This window comes from Lactuca saligna, chromosome 2, assembly GCF_052625555.1.
Source record: "Lactuca saligna cultivar CGN05327 chromosome 2, ASM5262555v1, whole genome shotgun sequence".
NCBI lineage: Eukaryota > Viridiplantae > Streptophyta > Magnoliopsida > Asterales > Asteraceae > Lactuca > Lactuca saligna.
In genome coordinates, this window is record NC_136418.1 from 68,754,921 (window position 1) to 68,774,840 (window position 19,920).

General features: G+C 39.0%; 1 protein-coding gene across 1 annotated transcript in view; it reads right to left on the minus strand.

Moving 5' to 3' along the window:
• The window catches only part of LOC145029803 (uncharacterized), a 63,571-nt gene that overhangs the window by 40,979 nt on the left and 2,672 nt on the right, over window positions 1-19,920 (minus strand). The window contains exons 7-8 of the mRNA XM_078978262.1: window positions 19,771-19,915; window positions 19,578-19,665 (exon numbers count right to left, since the gene is read on the minus strand). Of these exons, the coding sequence (XP_078834388.1) occupies window positions 19,578-19,665; window positions 19,771-19,915 (233 nt within the window). The remainder of the gene's footprint in view (window positions 1-19,577; window positions 19,666-19,770; window positions 19,916-19,920) is intronic.

Consider the following 19,920-nt stretch of genomic DNA (forward strand, 5'->3'; position numbering starts at 1 on the left):
TTTGTATAGAGACCCGACACTTTGTATTTGTACCCATAGAGATAAAAAGGTGATTTTAAATCGACGTAAAACTCATTTAGGTTTTAAAAATAAAATCCCGTAAACTTATGGATTGTTATATCCCTATGTGAGTCGTTATAATCATACTATGACTATGTGAACCTGCCACGACGTTCTCAGTGTCGCGAAAAATGAAATGACATTTGTCACCCGTAGACCTGCAGGTCCAACTGTAGCTAACAGCAAGGTGTGGGGTGTCAAACCCAATATAGATCTATATACAAGTATCACGTTCTCCCTCAAGGAGATTCTGATTATAACTACCAGGAATTATATCCCGCACTCGGACGTACGAGGAGAAAGAGAGAGAGAGAGAGTCTCACAATATAGGTTAACAAGTTTACGTGAAATGTGTGTGAATATAAATATTTCTTGTATGAATGTACCCTTCTTGTACTAGTGCGTTGAGTGATGTATCATAAACTATACCTATTATAGTTTATCTAAAATGTATGTAATATGTATGGACTCTTTTATGGGAATGTATTAGTGTTATGAATTTATTCAAACTATACTTTTTATAGTTAAATAATACGTGTTCCAAAATAAATGAATAATATTTAATATGAATGTCTTAGTTTCAGTTCATAATGATAAACTAACAAGGAAACACATTCAAATATTAAAACTTATGATTATACACTTTGCTCAACATAATACAAAGTGTTATGATATTTACATGCTGTTGGCAAAATTTAGCAATTCTGCCCTGTTTTGGAAAAATCATAGAAAAATCATACGAAGTCGAAAACTAGATCCGTAAATTCTGAGAGTTCACAAAATGTGTCTAGTTTGCTCATAATTTTTATCACAATTTATAATGACCTCTAACTTGGGTGAAAAAGTCCAAAATCACAGACTGGTTCGGATTGTTGTTTGAAATGATAGGCAGTTTTGTAAAAATCACCATAAATTGTAGAAAAATCGTATGGAGATGTGCAAGTAGTCATTTTAAAGCTACAAACTTGAACTATTTGCACCTTATACAGTTTAGAAAACAAAAATGCTTAAGAGGCCCAAAACAGTCCGTGAATGGAGTTGAACTTTTCTGATGAAGGCTGTTAGAAAAATTTAGTTATGTTCTTAGTGTTTTAACTTGTATTCCCCCCCTGAAAACTTGAGAAAACATGAGAATGTAGGGGTATGAACTCACCTTGAGTGATTTCAGTAGATGAGTGTTGAAGAAGAGAAGTGTTCAACCCAAGAACACTTGAAGAATCACTTGAAGATTCGAAGCTCTAATGTTAATATGATGGAGTTTGTGTAAGATATTCATGATTTGAGTAGAATGAAGTGAAATAATCATAAGGAGGATGAATTATACTTACTAAGAGTGGAAGAACACTTGAAAACCAGCCTTGAATCTCGAAATTTGAGTGGGAAAAGTTTGAGAGAAAAGTGGTGTTTGATACTTAGTGAAATGAGGGCAAATGAGAGAAAATGAGGAGAGAGGATGTTTGTTCCAGCTCTAAAAACGTGGGAATGAGGGTAAATTGAGTGTGAGGGACATTGATGTGACCTAGGTAAGGTGGGGAGGTATGGCTGGTCATAGAGTGGGTGTGGGGTGGTTGCTTGTGACTTTTATAAGGCAAAGTCAACACTCCACCTTTAATAATTCACCCATTTGATTTTTATTGTTTAAATAATGATTTTCATCAAAATATGTTTAATTTATGAATATTTAGGGTTTATTATGTTAAAATATAATTTCTGGAGAAAATCCCGCTTTAAAATCATGAAAAACGGGCTTAAAATGTTAAAAATATCAAAAATGGGCTAAAAGTGGCAAATATGCGAAATCTGGCCGAGGCTCGGCCTTCTGGTGCTGAACCGAGAGAGAGGGAGGCAGCAACCGAGAGACGAAGAAGAGAAAAGGGAAGGAACCGAGAGAGGGAGGAGAGAACAGAGGGCGCGAAGAGACAGAGCGAGAAGCGAGAGAAGGCGGGGGTTCGGTTCGGGAATAAGAGGCGAGAACGTGCGAACCGAACGGACTGTAGTGAACAGTACCTTCGGTTCGCTTAGTGAACAGTAGTTTCGGTTCGGTTCCTCTTGAGCAGGGTTCGGTTTCGGTTAGTGGTGAACAGTACCTTCGGTCGGGTGAACAGTACCTTCGGTTCCTCCTTTTCTTGGGTTCGGTTCCTCCTGGCTCGGGTTCGGTCCTCTCACTTTCGGTCGGGTGAACAGTACCTTCGGTTCCTAAGGACCTTCGCCTCTCATAAGAGGGTTTTGGTTCCTAAGGTCCATTTTTCTCGTTTTTATCCCGTTTTAAGCCGTTTTTGACCCGGTTAAGGGTCGGAATGACCCGAATGATTCTAAAAAGTTACGGGAAGCTTTTGAGAGAGATTTGGGAGAGATTTCACATACTTGGAGAGATTTGGGAGAGATTTGACATTCTTGGAGAGATTTGTCATACAGAGAGATATTTGAGAGAGATTTCACATACTTGGAGAGATTTGGGAGAGATTTCACATATTTAGAGAGATTTGGGAGAGATTTCACATTCTTAGAGAGATTTTGGAGAGATTTAACATACTTATAGAGATTTGGGAGAGATTTAACATACTTATAGAGATTTCTCATACAAAGAGAGTTTTGGGAGAAGTCTCACATACTTAGAGAGATTTCAAATAGAGAGAGGTAGAGTGAAGATGATTGAGAGAGGTTTCGAGTGTGGCATGTGTGAGTGTACGGCTTCGCAATGCAAGGTTTGTAAACCCTATTAAGCCTTGTTTAAGGATCTTACACACTCCCGATGAGTATGCATCATTGTTTTATCGGTTTGGCTCGCCATGTACTACAGTTTTTAGGTTAAGGAGATCTAGTTGTACGTACTTTTCGATTTATGTTCTCTTATTAGAATAGTGAGTTGTTTAGTAAATACTGAGCGTAAGTCCAAGTACACAAGGGTTAGTTGAGCTGACCGGTTTGACTTGTTGACTTTATTTGATTTTAAATTGACTAGAATTTGACGGTTGTCACACTTGGAATCTCAAAGGTTCCTTTTCTTGAGTAACTTCCCAGTCAAGGCCACCCCTTGCTGGGTCAAAGTCGTACGAGTTTCTGTAGTTTGCGAAGAGTTCTGAATGAACTAAGGTGGTAGGTCGGTAAGACCTAGAGTCTGGCGAAAGAATGTCGGCGTCTCTGATGTCGATAAATGCTCAATGGTTTTTGACAAATTGAAAGAGTACTCAAAATTTCCCACACTACTAATAGTGGGTCTTAGAAATTTGACTCTTAAATTTCAAAACTCGTGCTTTGAGAACATCGTTAAAAGTTCCTCTGAAGGGAATGTTTTCCCATGGGTTCCTTCTTACTACCAGGGTAGATAAGTAGTCATTAGATGGAGAAATGACGAACTGATCCCTGTAAGAAAGGCGTACTCCACTCATTTAGCTCATGAATACTATGGGCGTATTGGTCCTATCTGAGGGGCATCACTACGGGCTCGAAGTGTCCGTATCGAGTTCGGAGGGTAGTCTTTAGGACTTCCTTCCCTAACACTCGAACTGGTGATATTCGGATCCCAGATTCATTCCTGGAAGTAGTTTCTTTCTTTGCGTTTGCTCAACCATTTTTTCTACGCACGGCAGAGATAACGATTTCAAATGAAAAAATCTCGACGGAGTCCTTGATAACCGAGGTACATACAATGCGATCCGTCATTCTCTGGAAGAATATGGCCGAGGTTCTCTAGGGTGAGAAACCTAGTTTTCTAATTCTATTTATGTGTAGTTCACTAAGTTGTCCGGACTGTTCTTGTATCTCCGTGGGTGTTTAAACTATAGGGTGATCTGTTTACGAGAGTCGTACTGGGTTCTAAGTTTGTTCGCATGACGATGCAATTACTCGTAGGCTTAAGCAGTTCTCCGTCCTGAAGTTCATATTAGAATTCATACTTGGTTCACACTCACCATTTCGTGTATACGAGTCTTATATAATTAAGGTTGAAAAGGTAGTCGAATAACTGATTCTTCTATAAGTTCATATCCCATCGGGGAAAAAGAATTTAAAGTGGAATCATCAATTCTAAACCTGTAGAAGCTTGATTATATATCACTCTTATGTATACCCTCCTTAGTGATAGATCAATCGCATGAATCCTTGTATTAAACTTGACGTACTGTACAAGTGGTACTTCAGGGATTTCTTCGGAACGAAAATAACTAAGAGGTACTCCTAGCATGAGTACTTTGGTGTTCTGATGTGATGGTTTGGCTAAAATGACATTTACTGCTAAGGAGACGTAATTATGAAGGTGGTATTGCGAGGGTCGAATTGAATCGAGTCATATGATAATGTCGGAAACATATGGGAACTAAAGACATTAAATTTGAACATAAGGCGTTACAGACAAAACACAACAGCGCAACCATTAACAAGTTACTGTACTTAGGATTTATTACAAGACTACTGCTGCGAAACAAGGTATACTACAAACGACAAGTATACGCAGCACGAGCATCCTTAAACGGACGGAATCCCACAAAAGATAAGACTCTGGTTGCACTAGTTTTGGGATGGTTCATAAGTCTGTTACAACGAAACGCCTAAATCACATTAACGTGGGTCCGGAGTAGACTCTCCTGTGGTGGTGGTTGGTAGTAGACTTTCGTCTGTGCTAACAATTGCTGCCTCTGGGCAGTTCCTCTTGTAGTGACCTACTTTGCCGCAACCGTAGCAAGTTTGGTTTACTTTGGCGTTGGGTACTTGGTTGTTCAGCCTTGTTAGGCTCTTGCAGTAACGTTGGGTGTGACCCTTTCTGTTGCAGTGTGAGCACTGCATCTCCCCACAAGGTCCATGGTGGTGAAAAGTGCATCGGATGCATTTTGGGAGATTTCCAGCATAAAGCTTGGCTGGTTTAGGGACAATTGGGATGTACGAAGGGATGGTAGTTGGAGGTGCTGATGTCGTGGCTGTGAAGGTTGTCATTGGTGGTTGTTTGCTGTTCGCCCTTCGAAGCAACTTGTCCTTAGGTTTATTCCAAGACTTCCGTTTGTTACTTGGATTGGGATGATTGTTAGCAATCCCGCTAACACTCGTGTTGTTAGCGTTCAGGTGGGTCAGAATGGCTGACACGGCAGCTGTGACTGCAGCTTGAAAGGTAGCTGCATCAATCTGAAGAGTTGGTGGTTGGTTGATGGGTTGATCGTCTTTATTTGGCGACATGATTCTGTTTCATGGAAAGAAAATGAACTTGTGAGCGATTTTGGTTGACCCTGATGTACTTAGATTGTTCATGTAAAGAGTGCGACTATGTTCTCGAAAGTTCGACCTACATCCCTATGAGGCAGTCCTAACACAGAAAGGGAAGTATGATCGCGAAGGTTTGACCTACATCTCTATAATGTAGTCCTAGTACTGAGTAGAAGTGTGTTTATGAAAGTTTGACCTACATCCCTATGATGCAGTCCTAGTAACGGGCGGAAATAAGTTTGTAGAATGGTCTCAATATGTTTGTTGTTCGAGTTGAGGTATCGTGGGTTGGTGAATAACAATATCCAACCACTGAAAGAGGCTTGGAAATGTCTCCGGAGATAAATCACTATAGTCCAATGACTTGACTAAAGCATGATTCAGATATACTCTAATGAAAGAATGATAAGAGTACTTAAATGTAGAATGACACAGAAGTTAGCCGACTATCAATATCTTTGATATTCACGATGTAAGGATTCTGGAAAATAACCTTGTAAAGGTCTCACATCATATCCGTAGAAGATAGTTCCTGACAGCATAAAGACCTAGCTAAAGTACTTACGGAACAAGATAATTTCATAGAAAATGCCACATCAGGCATAGACAGAAAACACGATTCCTTTTTATAAGGGAAATAAAGTAAAGCGTCTACTACTGGCGACGATCATCCTCCTGGTGAACTCTCAGTTCAACCAGTTGACGTTCCATAACAAGTAAGTGTCTTTCGTGCACCCTAAGGCATACTCGAAGTTCCATGACTTCGGCTCGTGATTCAGCTAGTGCTTGCAGCAGGGTTCCATGGTTTCTTTCTGATTTCCTGTGAGCATCTTCTAGATGGATGGGGTGGAAGATATGCATTCTAGCATAGGCGACTACTTCTGTAATCTGATGTAGGGTTGTCCTGCCTTGAATCTCATTTCGGGCCACTCTGCGGACCAAGATTGGCAAGACTCTATCTGTTGAGCCCCCATTGCTCAAGTCGTAAAAGATTCGGTCGCCAATAAATGGCATAGACTGAGCTTGTCCTTGTCTCCATGTTTCCAAACATTCCACTCACTCAGGGTCGGGCCACGAAAAAGTCGGACGAGGGTTAGGAATTTGAAAAAGGAGCTGCTCGGGGTAGGTTTTCAACCTCTGGTTCGGAGTTAGCATCATACGAAAAGTCTTCGTCATGGTGATCATTCAAGGGGAAAAGGATGATCATTCTCTGGTTATTCTCCAAACCAACCAGCTATGACTTCATTCGGAAAATACTGGTTTGTCGAGGGGATGGAGTCCAATTATGGCTTCTATGCGAGAATTTAGGGTAAGAGGATAATTATTAGATGAACTATCTAGATAATTATTTAGAAAACCTTCATTAGTTACATTGCTATTTGTGAAGTGCATACCAGCTATGTGTAATCTAAACAGGATAGACCTTCGAATAAGTGACCTTATTTCCAAATTCACACAGAATAGGGGTAAGGCAAAATTATCACTGATTCTAAGTCTATATCATCCTAATTACATGTAGCCTTAGTGTATCCAATTAGCAACTATCAACTTAGAAATGAAGATCCCGTTTTAGTTCTCAAGTATAAAGTACTTATAGTAACAACAAATACTCATATAGTATTTTAATTTTAATGTTATGTTCTATTGTTCTCATTGTGGTAGGGTTGGTGAGATTTTTGCATTGTTGCAACCACACACTTAAACTTAGGCACATGCTAGTCAACTCTTGGATAATATAGGTGATCAGGCTATATCTTCCCAGTTTTGACCATATGTCTCTAAGCCCACTTGTGTTGTCCAACAATCGTAATTCTTTTGTAGTGTCCTAGTGACACTGATTTTAGTATGAATGCAATACGTATACTTACTTAAATATTTTATTATTTAAAGTATAAACTCTTAGTCAGAATATTTTTAATCCCTTATGTATTTATAACTAGTATATCTTTTATGGGTTGATATACTATATTCACTATAAACAATGCTCTGATACCAATCTATCGCACCCCAATACCAGGAACGGCGGAAATGTTCTGGGGCGGAGGACGTCATGTACAGTATCACAACAGTGTAATATAAGTAAACAAGCAACAACATCATCCATTGCATTATAAGTAAAGTTTTGATACATGTGTGTTCTTTCATTGTAGTAAGACACCAAAATATACAATCAAAATAAAAGACGAGACTTGTCTGCTCCATCTTCTCAAAAACCTGGCCTCCGTACCTGTTTACTGATGACCTGAGAATACAAGTTATTTTGAAAGCGAGTATCAGCTTTAAAGCTGGTGAATTCATAAGTATATAAGTGTCATTGCTTTATTTGTGAAAATCTGTTATAAAGGCCATGTAAATCGTTAAATGAAAATGTTGTTGTACGTCTGAAAACCCTAGAAAAACCCTTATTTTCTATAAGTATGAAATGTAGTCTTCTACCAAGACCCGAATGTTCTGTACGTATGAAATGTAGTCTTCTACCAAGACCCGAATGTTTTGTAAGTAAAATGATAGCTTTTCCTTTCTATTGACTAGTACTAGAGTACTTAGTCTAACTCCTCATTTATGTTAAATAATCACAAAATAAAGTAAATAGGAAAAATATAATCATGTAAGTGTTAACCCTGGGTGACCAGGATTATCACGACATCGCCGAAGCGAAAGGTATACCCAATGAACATCCGAAGATTGTCCACTCACCCTCTGTAGCAGCAGCAGGGTGGAGGGGGGGTTAATCCCATAAAAACGTTAACCTAATGATCGTCCGAAGAGTTTCATCTCATCCTCTGTTGCAACAGGGGATGGAGGAATGGTTAGTTCCGTAACTGCCCTCTAATATTAGAAACAACCTTAGACATCCGTAGATGTTCATCACCCAGTGTTGCTAACAGCTGGGTTCCGGAATGGTTAGTCCCGTATAGACATCCCATTGAAGTGAGATAGGCAGGAAAATTTACACAGAAAGTACGAATAAATCTTCCTAATAACTCTAGGTACAAGTATCCACGTAAGTGAGTACAGGATAATGCATCTAAGTAACAGTATTCATGTATGGTATTCATGTATCATGTAAGTATATGTAAATGTACGCATGTATCATGTAATCAAATGTAAAGGTACTCATGTATCAGGTAATGTACTGGTATAGACTCATGAATGAACTGACTCTTGTGTGATTCCTTGTAATAGGAATTATGTTTGATATCTCCGTATTATCCCTATGATAGTTTGCTGGAAGGTAATTGGTTGTTCAAGTATGTTTATACACTCTTACTACTCAAGGGTGTGAGAAACTTAATGAAAACTATAAACTATAATATCAATACATATATAAGAACATAAGTGTACACGCATAGTTTAGTTTAATAATGTAAAATGGTTTTATAAGACATCTTATGGGTTTTGAAACAATAAGTAACAATGACTTGATGTCATTTTTGATATACATTTCAAAGGTAAAACAATTGATAACAATGCATTTTTAAGATTTAAAACCATTTCATGCATCACATTTTGTAGCATGTGAAATCTATTAAATGACAAACACAGTTAGAAAATACATAACAATGATTTAATAACATGTTTTTTTTCTACTTGTGTTCCCCCCTTTAAAGCATTTAAAATCATTTAAAACATTGATTAGGGGTATGAACTCACCTGTAGTTGGTGATTGGGATGAAATGAACGGTATCGGATTGCTAGGTGTCAAGCGAGAACTTGTGAACACACTACGATCCTAATGAACATATAATCACACATATATGCACTCAATTAGACATAATTGACTAATTGATAATGTTTAAGACATCCTAGGCATATAAACACTTTATATAAGTATTTTAAGCCATAAGGATTGCATCTAAGCTATTGTGGGACAGGGTATTTGTGTTTAGGGTTTCCAAAGGACCCTATAATTGAGTTTACTCTCTATAAACAATCACACATGGAGTTTACGGTTGTAAACTCTTGAGTTTACGGACGTAAACTCCCAAACATGTGTGTTTGGTGTGTTTTGAAGTCCCAAATGCTTTCTAGAATTGTTCTAACTTAGTGGTTAAGTCCTTGGAAGGGTTTAAGGTCTAGAAGTACTCCAATTAGGAGTTTACGGCCTCAAGGCTATTACCCTTAGAGTTTACGACCGTAAACTCTAAGAAATGTGGGTTCTAGTTGCTTTCAAGCCTCTTGCACTTGTGGGATATGTTCTAGACAATTGTTTAAAGCTAATGAGAACCCTAGGCACACTTTGGTGCCATCCTTTTGAGTTTACGGCCCAAGAACATTCTCTTGGCCGTAAACTCACTTTGATGAGTGATTTTTATGAATTTAGGTTCCTCATTTTTGTAGGAAACAATTCCATGAAGGGGTCTAGGGCTTTAGGTGTCTTGAAACCACACTTTTGTCCATTCTTATGGAGTTTACGGCCTAAGCTTCTCTTGGGCCGTAAACTCACTTTGATTTGTGTCATTTGATGTGTTTAAGACCTTATTCTACTTGGGGAATTAGCCTAGATAAAAGCCTTTAAGTCTTATAGTCCTTAAATCACCATTTAGGGTTTGAATTTGGAGTTTACGGCCTATGATAATCTAGGGCCGTAAACTCCCAAACTTGGGTGGATTTTGGTTGTTTTCTTGTCCCTAACATGCATACACATGAGTCTAAGGCTTTATCATAACGCAAAGGTCGGTTTTGGCTTCGTTTCGGGAGTTTACCGCCCAAGAACACCTTGGGGTGTAAACTCCTAGATCTCATGATTTAGCCTTCTAAATCATGTTATAAACACATATAAAGCTTTCTAACATTACTATAAAGAGTTACTCACGTTTTGGTATAAAAACCCAAAGATCCGTCAGAGAGAAAATGGCTTTTCTCTAGTTGGAAATGTGAATAATGAATAAATTTGGTTCAGAAAACTATTTATAGTCCTGAAATATTTTGGCAGAAAATATTTTTATTCCTGGAATGAACTCTAATGTCCTAGAGTGATGGAATAACAGTGTTGCACAAAACCCTAGTGCACCCACTCTCCTGATATTTCCTGAAGTGAAAACCCTTATTTACTCAAACTTACGCAAAAAGTCCGAAAATCAACTTTGACTGCTATAACTTCTATTGAAGTGATATTGTTTGTACAGAATGGAAATTTCGGGTTGTCACAGTCTCTGAAGCCAATGTGTTTCGGTGTCCAGATCCGATCCATGAGGTATAAGGCTCCGCCAGCCTTGACTTCTAAATTCTTATCCATTCCTCTCAGGGATTCACCTGTCACATTTTCAGGTTTCAAAGCGTCGAGCTGAGCCTCTTTAATTTGCGTGGACAAGTGTGAATGGATAGTTATAGTCAAAGATTTGACTCTACGAACAGAATATTCCTTCCGACTTCGGGCGTCAGCTACTACGTTGGCTTTCCCCGGATGATAACGAATTTCACATTCGTAATCACTGAGTAGCTCGACCCACCGTCGTTGTCTCATGTTGAGCTCTTTCTGGTCAAATATATGTTGTAGACTTTTGTGGTCTGTAAAGATCGTGCTTTTTGTACCATACAGGTAGTGTCTCCAGATTTTCAGAGCAAATACAACTGCTCCAAGTTCCAGGTTGTAGGTGGTGTAGTTAACTTCATTTGTCTTCAGCTGTCTCGAGGCATAGGCGATGACTTTACCTCGTTGCATCAAAACACATCCGAGTCCTTGATTTGATGCATCGCAATAGACAATGAAGTCTTCTATCCCTTCGGGAAGGGATAGTATTGGTGCGGTGCACAAGGCTTGCTTGAGCGTTTGGAATGCTCTCTCCTGTCTCTCTTCCCAGTCAAAGGCCACGCCTTTCTGGGTCAGTGTTGTAAGAGGTTTCGCTATGCGGGAGAAGTTCTGAATGAACCTGTGATAGTAGCCAGCGAGGCCTAGAAATTGACGAATTTTTGTAGGTGTCTTTGGTGCTGACCAGTTCTCAATGGCCTTGATTTTGGAAGGGTCCATGTGTATTCCCTCTTTGCTAAAACGTAACCCAAGAATTTGACTCATCGGATCCAAAATTCGCATTTAGAGAACTTCACATAGAGCTTCTTCGATCATAATCTTTCTAAGACTCTGCGGAGATGTTGACTATGTTCCTCCTTACTTCGAGAGTAGATGAGTATGTCATCAATGAGGACGATGACGAATTGATCCAAGTAAGGACGACACACCCTATTCATCAGATCCATGAATATTGCGGGTGCATTAGTTAATCCGAATGGCATCACTAAAAACTCGTAGTGTCCATAACGAGTTCGGAAGGCTGTCTTGGGAACATCTTCCTCTAGCACTCGTAGTTGGTGATATCCGGATCGTAGATCTATCTTCGAGAAGTAGTTGGCTCCTTGAAGTTAATAAAATAAATCATCTATGTGGGGCAAAGGATAACAACTTTTAATGGTAAGCTTGTTGAGTTCCGTGTAGTCCATGCACATGTGAAAGGATCCATCTTTCTTCTTGATGAACAAGACTGGTGCTCCCCATAGCGAGAAGCTTGGCCTTATCAATCCCTTATTGAGAAGTTCGTTAAGTTGACTGGAAAGTTCCTGCATCTCTGTCGGTGCCAGATGATAAGGAGACCTAGCTATGGGAGTAGCCCCTAGCACTAAGTCGATTCTGAACTAGACTTGGCGTTGTGGTGGTAATCCTGGGAGTTCCTCTGGAAAAATGTCGGGAAAGTCGCGCACCTCTGGGATGTTCTGAATGTCCTTTACTTCTTGACTCGTATCAACGACATGTGCGAGGAATGCATGAAATTCCTTTCGTAAGCACTTCTAAGCTTGGATGCACGAGATGATGTGAAGGCTTGTACTCAGTTTGTCACCGTAGATAACAAAGGTTTCGTTGTTAGGAAGGTTAAGACGAACTACTTTCTCAAAGCACATGATGTCGGTGTGAAGAAGACTCAACCAATCCATGCCGATGATAACATCGAAACATTTAATCAAGACCGGCATGAGGTCTATCTTGGAAGTATGGCCATCTAAAGTTAGAGTACAACCTACGTATATGCAGTTAGTACCTTCCGTTTTCCCATTTTCCATCTCTACAATGAATGATTTATCTAAGGCACAAGGTTTTTGTTTAAGTAGGTGTGCAAATTTATGGCTTACAAAACTTTTCTCTAATCCACTATCGAAAAGTATGCAACCATATGAGTTATCAAGGAGAAACATACCAGTAACTATCGTAGGATCAGCTACTGCTTCCTCGTGGTCCATGGCCATAACTCTTCCTACTCCGCCAGCCATCCCCGCCTTAGGGCAGTTCCTCTTGTAGTGGCCTACCTCGCCACAACCATAGCAAGCTTGGCCCACACCAGCGTTAGGAACTTAGGCGGTCAGCACTGCTGGAGTCTTGCAGAAACGGGCAGTATGCCCCTTCCTGTTGCAGTTAGAGCACTGCATTTCATTGCAAGGTCCATGGTGATAGATGGTGATGGAAGTTGCATTTCTTTGCAAGTATGCCCACTTCCGTTAATAAAATTTAATTTAATTTACTTTTATTTAAAAAATTTTATTTCCGTTAACTTCTTGAGTTAAGTAATTCCATTTGGGTTATTGTCGTAATTTTATGTGTGACGGAAAACAAAATAAAAAATCACGCGAAAAACCCCGTTTGCGGTTAGTGTTGGGTGGACCTCCACCCTAGAAGTGAGCTCAACCCTATATAAGGGTTGAGTGGTCTTCACTTCCAACCTTTCCACACACTAGAACTTTCTCTCTCTACTCTCTCTCTTCAAAAATTGCAACTTAATCAAGGAAACACTCCTTCAAGCCTCTTATAAGTAAGTAAACCCTCCTAACTCATTGTTTTGCTTAGTATACATACAAATCTCGTGTTTAAACTCTCAAAAGCCCTAAGAATATGAGTTTACGGTTTGGGGAGCATTCCAAAACCGTAAACACCCAACAAAGGGGTTTTGGATGCCCCAAAACCCTCCCAATGCTTGGATTATGACCTAGAAACTTGCATAAATGACCTAAGGAACCCAAATCACGAAATGGATGGAGTAACCATGAGTTTACTACTGTAAACTCATGGGTTTACGGTAGTAAACTCCCAAGAAACATTCAAGAACCCTAAACACCCCAAAAAGGGTGTTTTGATGACCCAACTCCCTATCTAGCATGACTTATGGACTAGGAACTTGCTTAGATGATCTAGGAACCCCAAAATTCGAAGTGGATGGATAAACCATGAGTTTACTACCGTAAACTCATGGGTTTACGGCAGTAAACTCCCCAAAAATGGTCCAAGGACCGTAAACTCCAAAAAGTGGGCAATTCATGCCCTAACCACTTCCTAAACCCTTGAAATCAACCCTAGAACCTTCCTTGGTGAGGCATGAAGCTTAAAAGCACACAAATACACCCCTACCATGAGTTTACAACCGTAAACTCATGGGGGGAAATGGTCCCTAAACCGTAAACTCACCTAAGGTGAGTATTTGAGGAGTAAACTCCATAGTGAGGTCATATGATCCTTAGATGCAACCCTTGGCACCCCTACCAGCTAAAACAAAGTGTTTTCATGCATTAGGGTGTAATTACTTACTTATTTAGTGATTAAATAACTAATTAGACACCATTATGTGTCACTACATTTAGACACCATTGTCTGAATGTTCAAATCCTCATTTGACACCTAGCATCCTACCCGGCATTTTCATCCACTCAACTCGCTACAGGTGAGTTCATACCCCTTAATTAACCTTTCAAATGTTTTTTAGATGTTTTAAGGGGGGGGGGATACAAGTTAAATAGAACAAGTTATAGTATCAAATCATATGTGATTTATAACTTGCAATTAAAAAGGATTTCTATACTTTTAGCTACTTGTCAACAAAACTGTTTTAAATAATTATCAAACACATTTTTCTATGTTAAATTGTTATTAAACTATTTTCAAAATGTACTTAAACTACTTCTCTTTTAAACTATATCTATACCAATATATTTATATAAGTAAGACTTGAAGGACTTAGGACCGATAGCTCGCCTTATTTCCTGTTCTTGTTTGATTGTGGTCTTAGGGTATACTGTTATCCGTCTGACTGTCTTTGAATTCTTAGTTATATATCATATATATTTGTGTTAGATTTGAAAGTCTTCACCTTATTTAATACCTTTGTAGATCAAAGGCATGCAATCCCACACCGTATTTAACTATAGGTATAGTTAAGATTACTGCTCATTACCTCTATTACTATGGTACTCACTATAATTACTACTATTACAAGTTAATGCATGTTAAGGAGAACACTCTATATACTATACTAAAAGTTCACTATACTATAATACAAGAAAATACACTAATCCAGAATGTGACACACTATCCCTCTATACGGCACTCTACTGTGCAAATACCATGTAACCAGAGCTTCCCGGAAGGAAAGCAACACTACATGTATAGATCTATACAAGACGGATGCTATTACATCCCGACTGCTAACTACAGTCTGAGCCGACTAGGCCCAAGGGTGACAAAACATCGCTACACTACGTATGACCGGGAAGGTCATCGGACTCTCTATTATTACTCAGTTTGGTTACATGAGAGATCACATCCATATCCAAATTAACACACTAAGAACTAAAGTCTAAGCTAACTTCCCGAAGTAAATAAATATATATTACTAATTGAAGTTTGCAACACTACTACAGCCAGTCGGCAAGATCTTTCCTCATCTACTTTACTTGAATGAAATCTATTACCTTATTTTTATAACTGAAAGTTTCACTGGGAATACTTTTACACACTCAAAGGATTAAACTTACAAATGCTCGAATCTGGAAAATATAGGATTTTCTAGGGATTTTACTATTCTCAAACATTAATCACAACTTTTATATTACATGATTGTAAACACTTTTATACAAGCAACGACACTAAATTCTTATGAACTTACCAGCTTTATGATGATACTCGTTTTCAAAATAACTTGTATTCTCAGGTCAAAAATAGTCAGGTACTGGTGCAACTTTTGAGAATATGGAGTATCTACAAGACCCATCTTTTATTTTTTTATACTTTTGGTGTCTATCAAATTGTATAGAACACGCTTGTATTTACAATATATTAATGTAATGGTTGTTGTCACTTGTTTTTACTATTACGCAATTTTATGATACTGTACATGACGTCCTCCACCCCAGAACGTATTCCGCCGTTCTCGGTTTTGGGGTGTGACAGATTGGTATCAGAGCATTGTTTATAGTGAATCAGGTATACCAACCCATAAAAGATATACGAACTATAAACACTTCGGGACTAAAACACTCTAACCAAGAATATATACTGTTAAATAATAAAATATTTAATTAAGTATATAGACATTCATAAATACAAAGGGTCAGTACCATACTAGAACAGAACAAAAGTATTAAGATTGTTGAACAACACAATTAGGCTTAGAGACATATAGTCACATCTGGGCGGATGTAGCCTAATCAACTACATTTTTCTAGGAGTGACTAGCATGTGCCTAAGAGTGATTGTGGTGTTGCAACAAGTCTATATACTTACCAACACTACGAGAAGAAGGTTAGAACAAGAATATTGTAGGAGTATTATGCATTCTATTAACTACATATGTGATAACTAAAAGGGTCGTTACCAGTAGGGTAATAGTTGCTAAGTGGATACAACACAGTTACATGTGACTAAGGCGCTATAGACTTAGAAACTGTGACCTTTGCTTCATTTCCTGTTCTTGTTTGATTGTGGATTTAGAGTTAGGGTCGCTTATTCGAAGGTCTATCTTGCTTCGGTTACATGTAATTGGTATGCACTATGCAAGTATTGGGTCCGCTAGTAACGATCATCTTATAAGTATCCTAGATTAAGTATGTATATTAACCTTTCTTTCCCCATTCTCGCGTAGATAGCATGGCTGGCTTCCACCTTCCCGGTGACCCGTATTATCCGAACCAAGGCAATGGAGGATGGCTCAATAAGGAGCCAGAAGATGATCACTCGATCCCTTTGGATGATCACCGTGCTGAAGGCTTTTTGGATAGCTCCAACAACGAACCAGAAGTCAACAACCTGCCCCCAGTAGCTCCAAACCCTAATCCCCATCCGGCATTTCAAGGTCCCACCCCCATGTGGGCAATAACCTTGAACCGATGGAGCGATGAGCAGGGTCAGCCTTTACCTTTCAACGGAGACCGAAGCTTCTACAACATAAGCGAAGGAGGATCAGCGGACCGAGTCTTGCCCATCATGGTCCGTAGGATTGCCAGGAACACCGAACAAGGTCAAGCAGCCATTGGCAGAGTCGTGGAAATTGATGCAAACTCCAGCCTTAACACTATCCGTATCCGCCAACTGGAAGAAGCCATGAATAGGACTAGGAGGACCAATGAGGCTCTGCAGCAACAACTAGCTGCATCCCGAGCCGAAGTTAGGGAACTCCGAGCGCGTCAGAGGGTTCAGGAGAGACTTCTTCAGGAAGTTGTACGCCAACTTGCTGAACTTAGGGTTCGCCCAATGAGTACCCGTCGCTAGTAAAAGATATCTACTTATCTTTCCCTTTTGTTTAAGGAATAGCCTTCCTCTTTCTCTTCTCGGGTAGAGAACTTGTCTATAAACTTTCCTCTTTTAAAAACCCTGGTTAGACCTAGAGAAAACGGTCATGAACTAAGTCCTGACGGTATTATTAGTAATACTCTCCAGTAATCTATCGGTTATTACTTTGAGGTTAGTTAATTTGATTCATTATTACAAAAGTAAATCTCTGATACCTATGTTTTGAGTTTCATGACCATAACTGATTGGATATAGCCCGCAACGGCCTGTATCCTTAATTACTTTGTCACCTACAGACCTGCCGTTCCAATTGTAGCTAGCAGTGAGGTGCAGGATTGTCAGTCCCGTATAGATCTATACACAACAGTCACGCTCTCCCTACAAGAGACTCTGGTCACAAGTGCTAGTCCTACACTCTGATTCTGTGGGCGTGTTACCAAGGACGTGTCTCAAACTTAGCCTAACAAATTTACAAGTAATAATACAAAAAATCTTGTTTATGATTTGCATGTATCCTTTATAAAATAATACATATTACTACATGATTCAGAAGTTTATTGTTCTAGTTTTGAAAAGTGTTTCTACGTGTTGATTTCTTAATCGGTTGGTAAAAATATTTTCTGTGTTTAAAAGCATACTAAAAATATAATTATCTTAAACAAAATAATATATTTGAGCACAAGTTTCCTTGTACTTTTGCTTGTATTCTGTGACAATCCGAAAACTTTCCGTCACTGTAACCCGTTTGTATTTCAATTTTTCCAATAACTTTTGGATTAAGTTAATTAAATTGAGACTTTTATTATGACCTCATGACTGTCCAAATGCATTAGAAAACACGAAAAACACCCTCGATATTCAGTTGGAAAATTTTTAGTTACGACCACATCGGGTGACGACAACTTAATCGGGTACGACCATAAGCCCCGTTTAACGTCAGTATCAGGTAGATTTCCACCGGGCCTCAAACTCAAACCATATATAAAGTTGAGAGGACTTCATTTGAAGCTTTTTCACTCTCTTTCAGTGCTCTCTCTCTCTACAATCCAAGTTTTGATCCAAAATCACCCATTTCAAGCTCCAAATTGGTAAGTATTCCATCCTAGCTGATAGTGTAGCTTGATTAACATTCAAATCCGTGTATAAATCATCCAAAAGGACCAAAGACTTGTGTTTACGGCCCAGGAACAATCCCAAACCGCAAACACCCATAAATGGGGTTTTGAAGCCCCAAAACCCTTCCAAATCACTTCTGGTGCTTAGCTATGACTTAGGGCTTACATGTACGAACTTAGAACACAAAAATCTTGACATTTGAGGAGTAAACATGATTTTATGGCCCAAGATCATGCTTGGACCATAAACACCCCTTCTAAGGCCGTAAACACCATTTAAGGTGTTAAAATGCCCCTTAAACATCTCCTATGCCTTGGAATAATGTCTAGAACTAACCACCATTGTGTTAAGGACCTTAAACATGAAAGTAACCACCTCCTTAGGAGATTACGGTCGTAAACCCCCCAAGGAATGGTTCCTGGGCCGTAAACTCCTCTAAAGTGGTCAAATGGTGCCCTAACTTCCTTCCATGGCTTGTACTTTGGACTAGAATCACTTATTCTTAACCCAGGACCATCAAAACACAAAAGGAAAGGTTATATAAGAGTTTACTGCTGTAAACTCCTTGTTTACAGCCGTAAACTCCATAAAATGGTCCATATCTTGATCAAATCACTTCCATTGCCTTAGAACAAAACCTTGCATAAATCCACAAATGTTGTAAGACCTTTAAGCAACCAAGAACACACCGCCCATGAATTTATGGCCTCATGGGGATATGGTCATTGGGCCGGAAACTCCCTTAGGAGTTTACTCTTGAAGAGCAAACTCCATATCTAGGCCTTACACACCCTTAGATGCAACCCGGATCACTCCTAACAGTTGAAATGAAGTGTTTCCGCGCCTCGGAGTATATATTCTTATTTAATTAGTAGTTCAAAGTCTAACTAGATACAATTATGTATCTCTTCATATTACATAGGAACCTCGTGTGTATTCAAGCCCCAAACTGACACTTAGCATCCTAACCGACACATTTCTCGTCTGGTGAATTCATACCCCTACACTTTTTCCATGTTTTCAATGTTTTTGGGCGGGGGGGGGGGGGGGGGGGGGGAATACAAGCAAAAGTATGAGAATATCTTGTACTCAAACTTATTATTTCATATGAAATGTTTCATATTCCGTATGCTTTTAACACTGGAAATCGTATTAACTAACCATTTGACTTGCAAAGTTTTTTTTTTTTTTTTTTTTGAAAAGAGCCAAAGCTCGGCAAACTTTATTAAAAAGAATAAAAGAATACAAACAAAAGAAATTATCCAGAACTAGCTAAAAACATCCAACCTATCCATAATCAACTTCCTAACCATTTTCTCAACACCATAACTAAAATCCTTTTACTCCAATAAACCCTATAATCCATTAGACTAACCCAAGGACTTACTGAATTTGGGAAAAAAAGGTAACTTTAGCCCCTTGCAAAATCCGTACCACCCATTAACCTCTAAACAAATGCAAGGGGTAAGGCCCTTAAAAAAACCCACAGTCCAAGAACTAAGTCTAATGACATACACCCATAAATCCATCATTTTCAAAAAACCAAATTGAAATTTACAAATAAAACAAATAACTCTCATCAAATTCCATGGCAAGTGTCTTAAAGACATAATCCGAAGACTCCTACTACATTTTAGCAAATCAATCCAGCAGCTCATCATGATACGCATCTGCACAGCAACCAATAATAATATCCTACTATTCTTCACTTTCCATTTGTTCAGCCTCAGCCCATTATGCACAGGAATATTCCACTAAAAAGAATTCCTGCAAAAAATGAACAAAACTCCACTGATCCACCAAACTTTCAATTCAAGTTGCATAATAGACATGGCATCAATCACATGTACAGGACTCACCATTTGAATAATCTCAAGAAAGATCATATCCAAATAGGAAGTCTCAAAGGTACCAGTTACATGGTTCAAGAGCAAGCTCTCAAACCAGTAACTTAAACCGTCGATTCCTTTAGTGAAACATTTATTCCAAAACTGCCCCCACCAACTGAA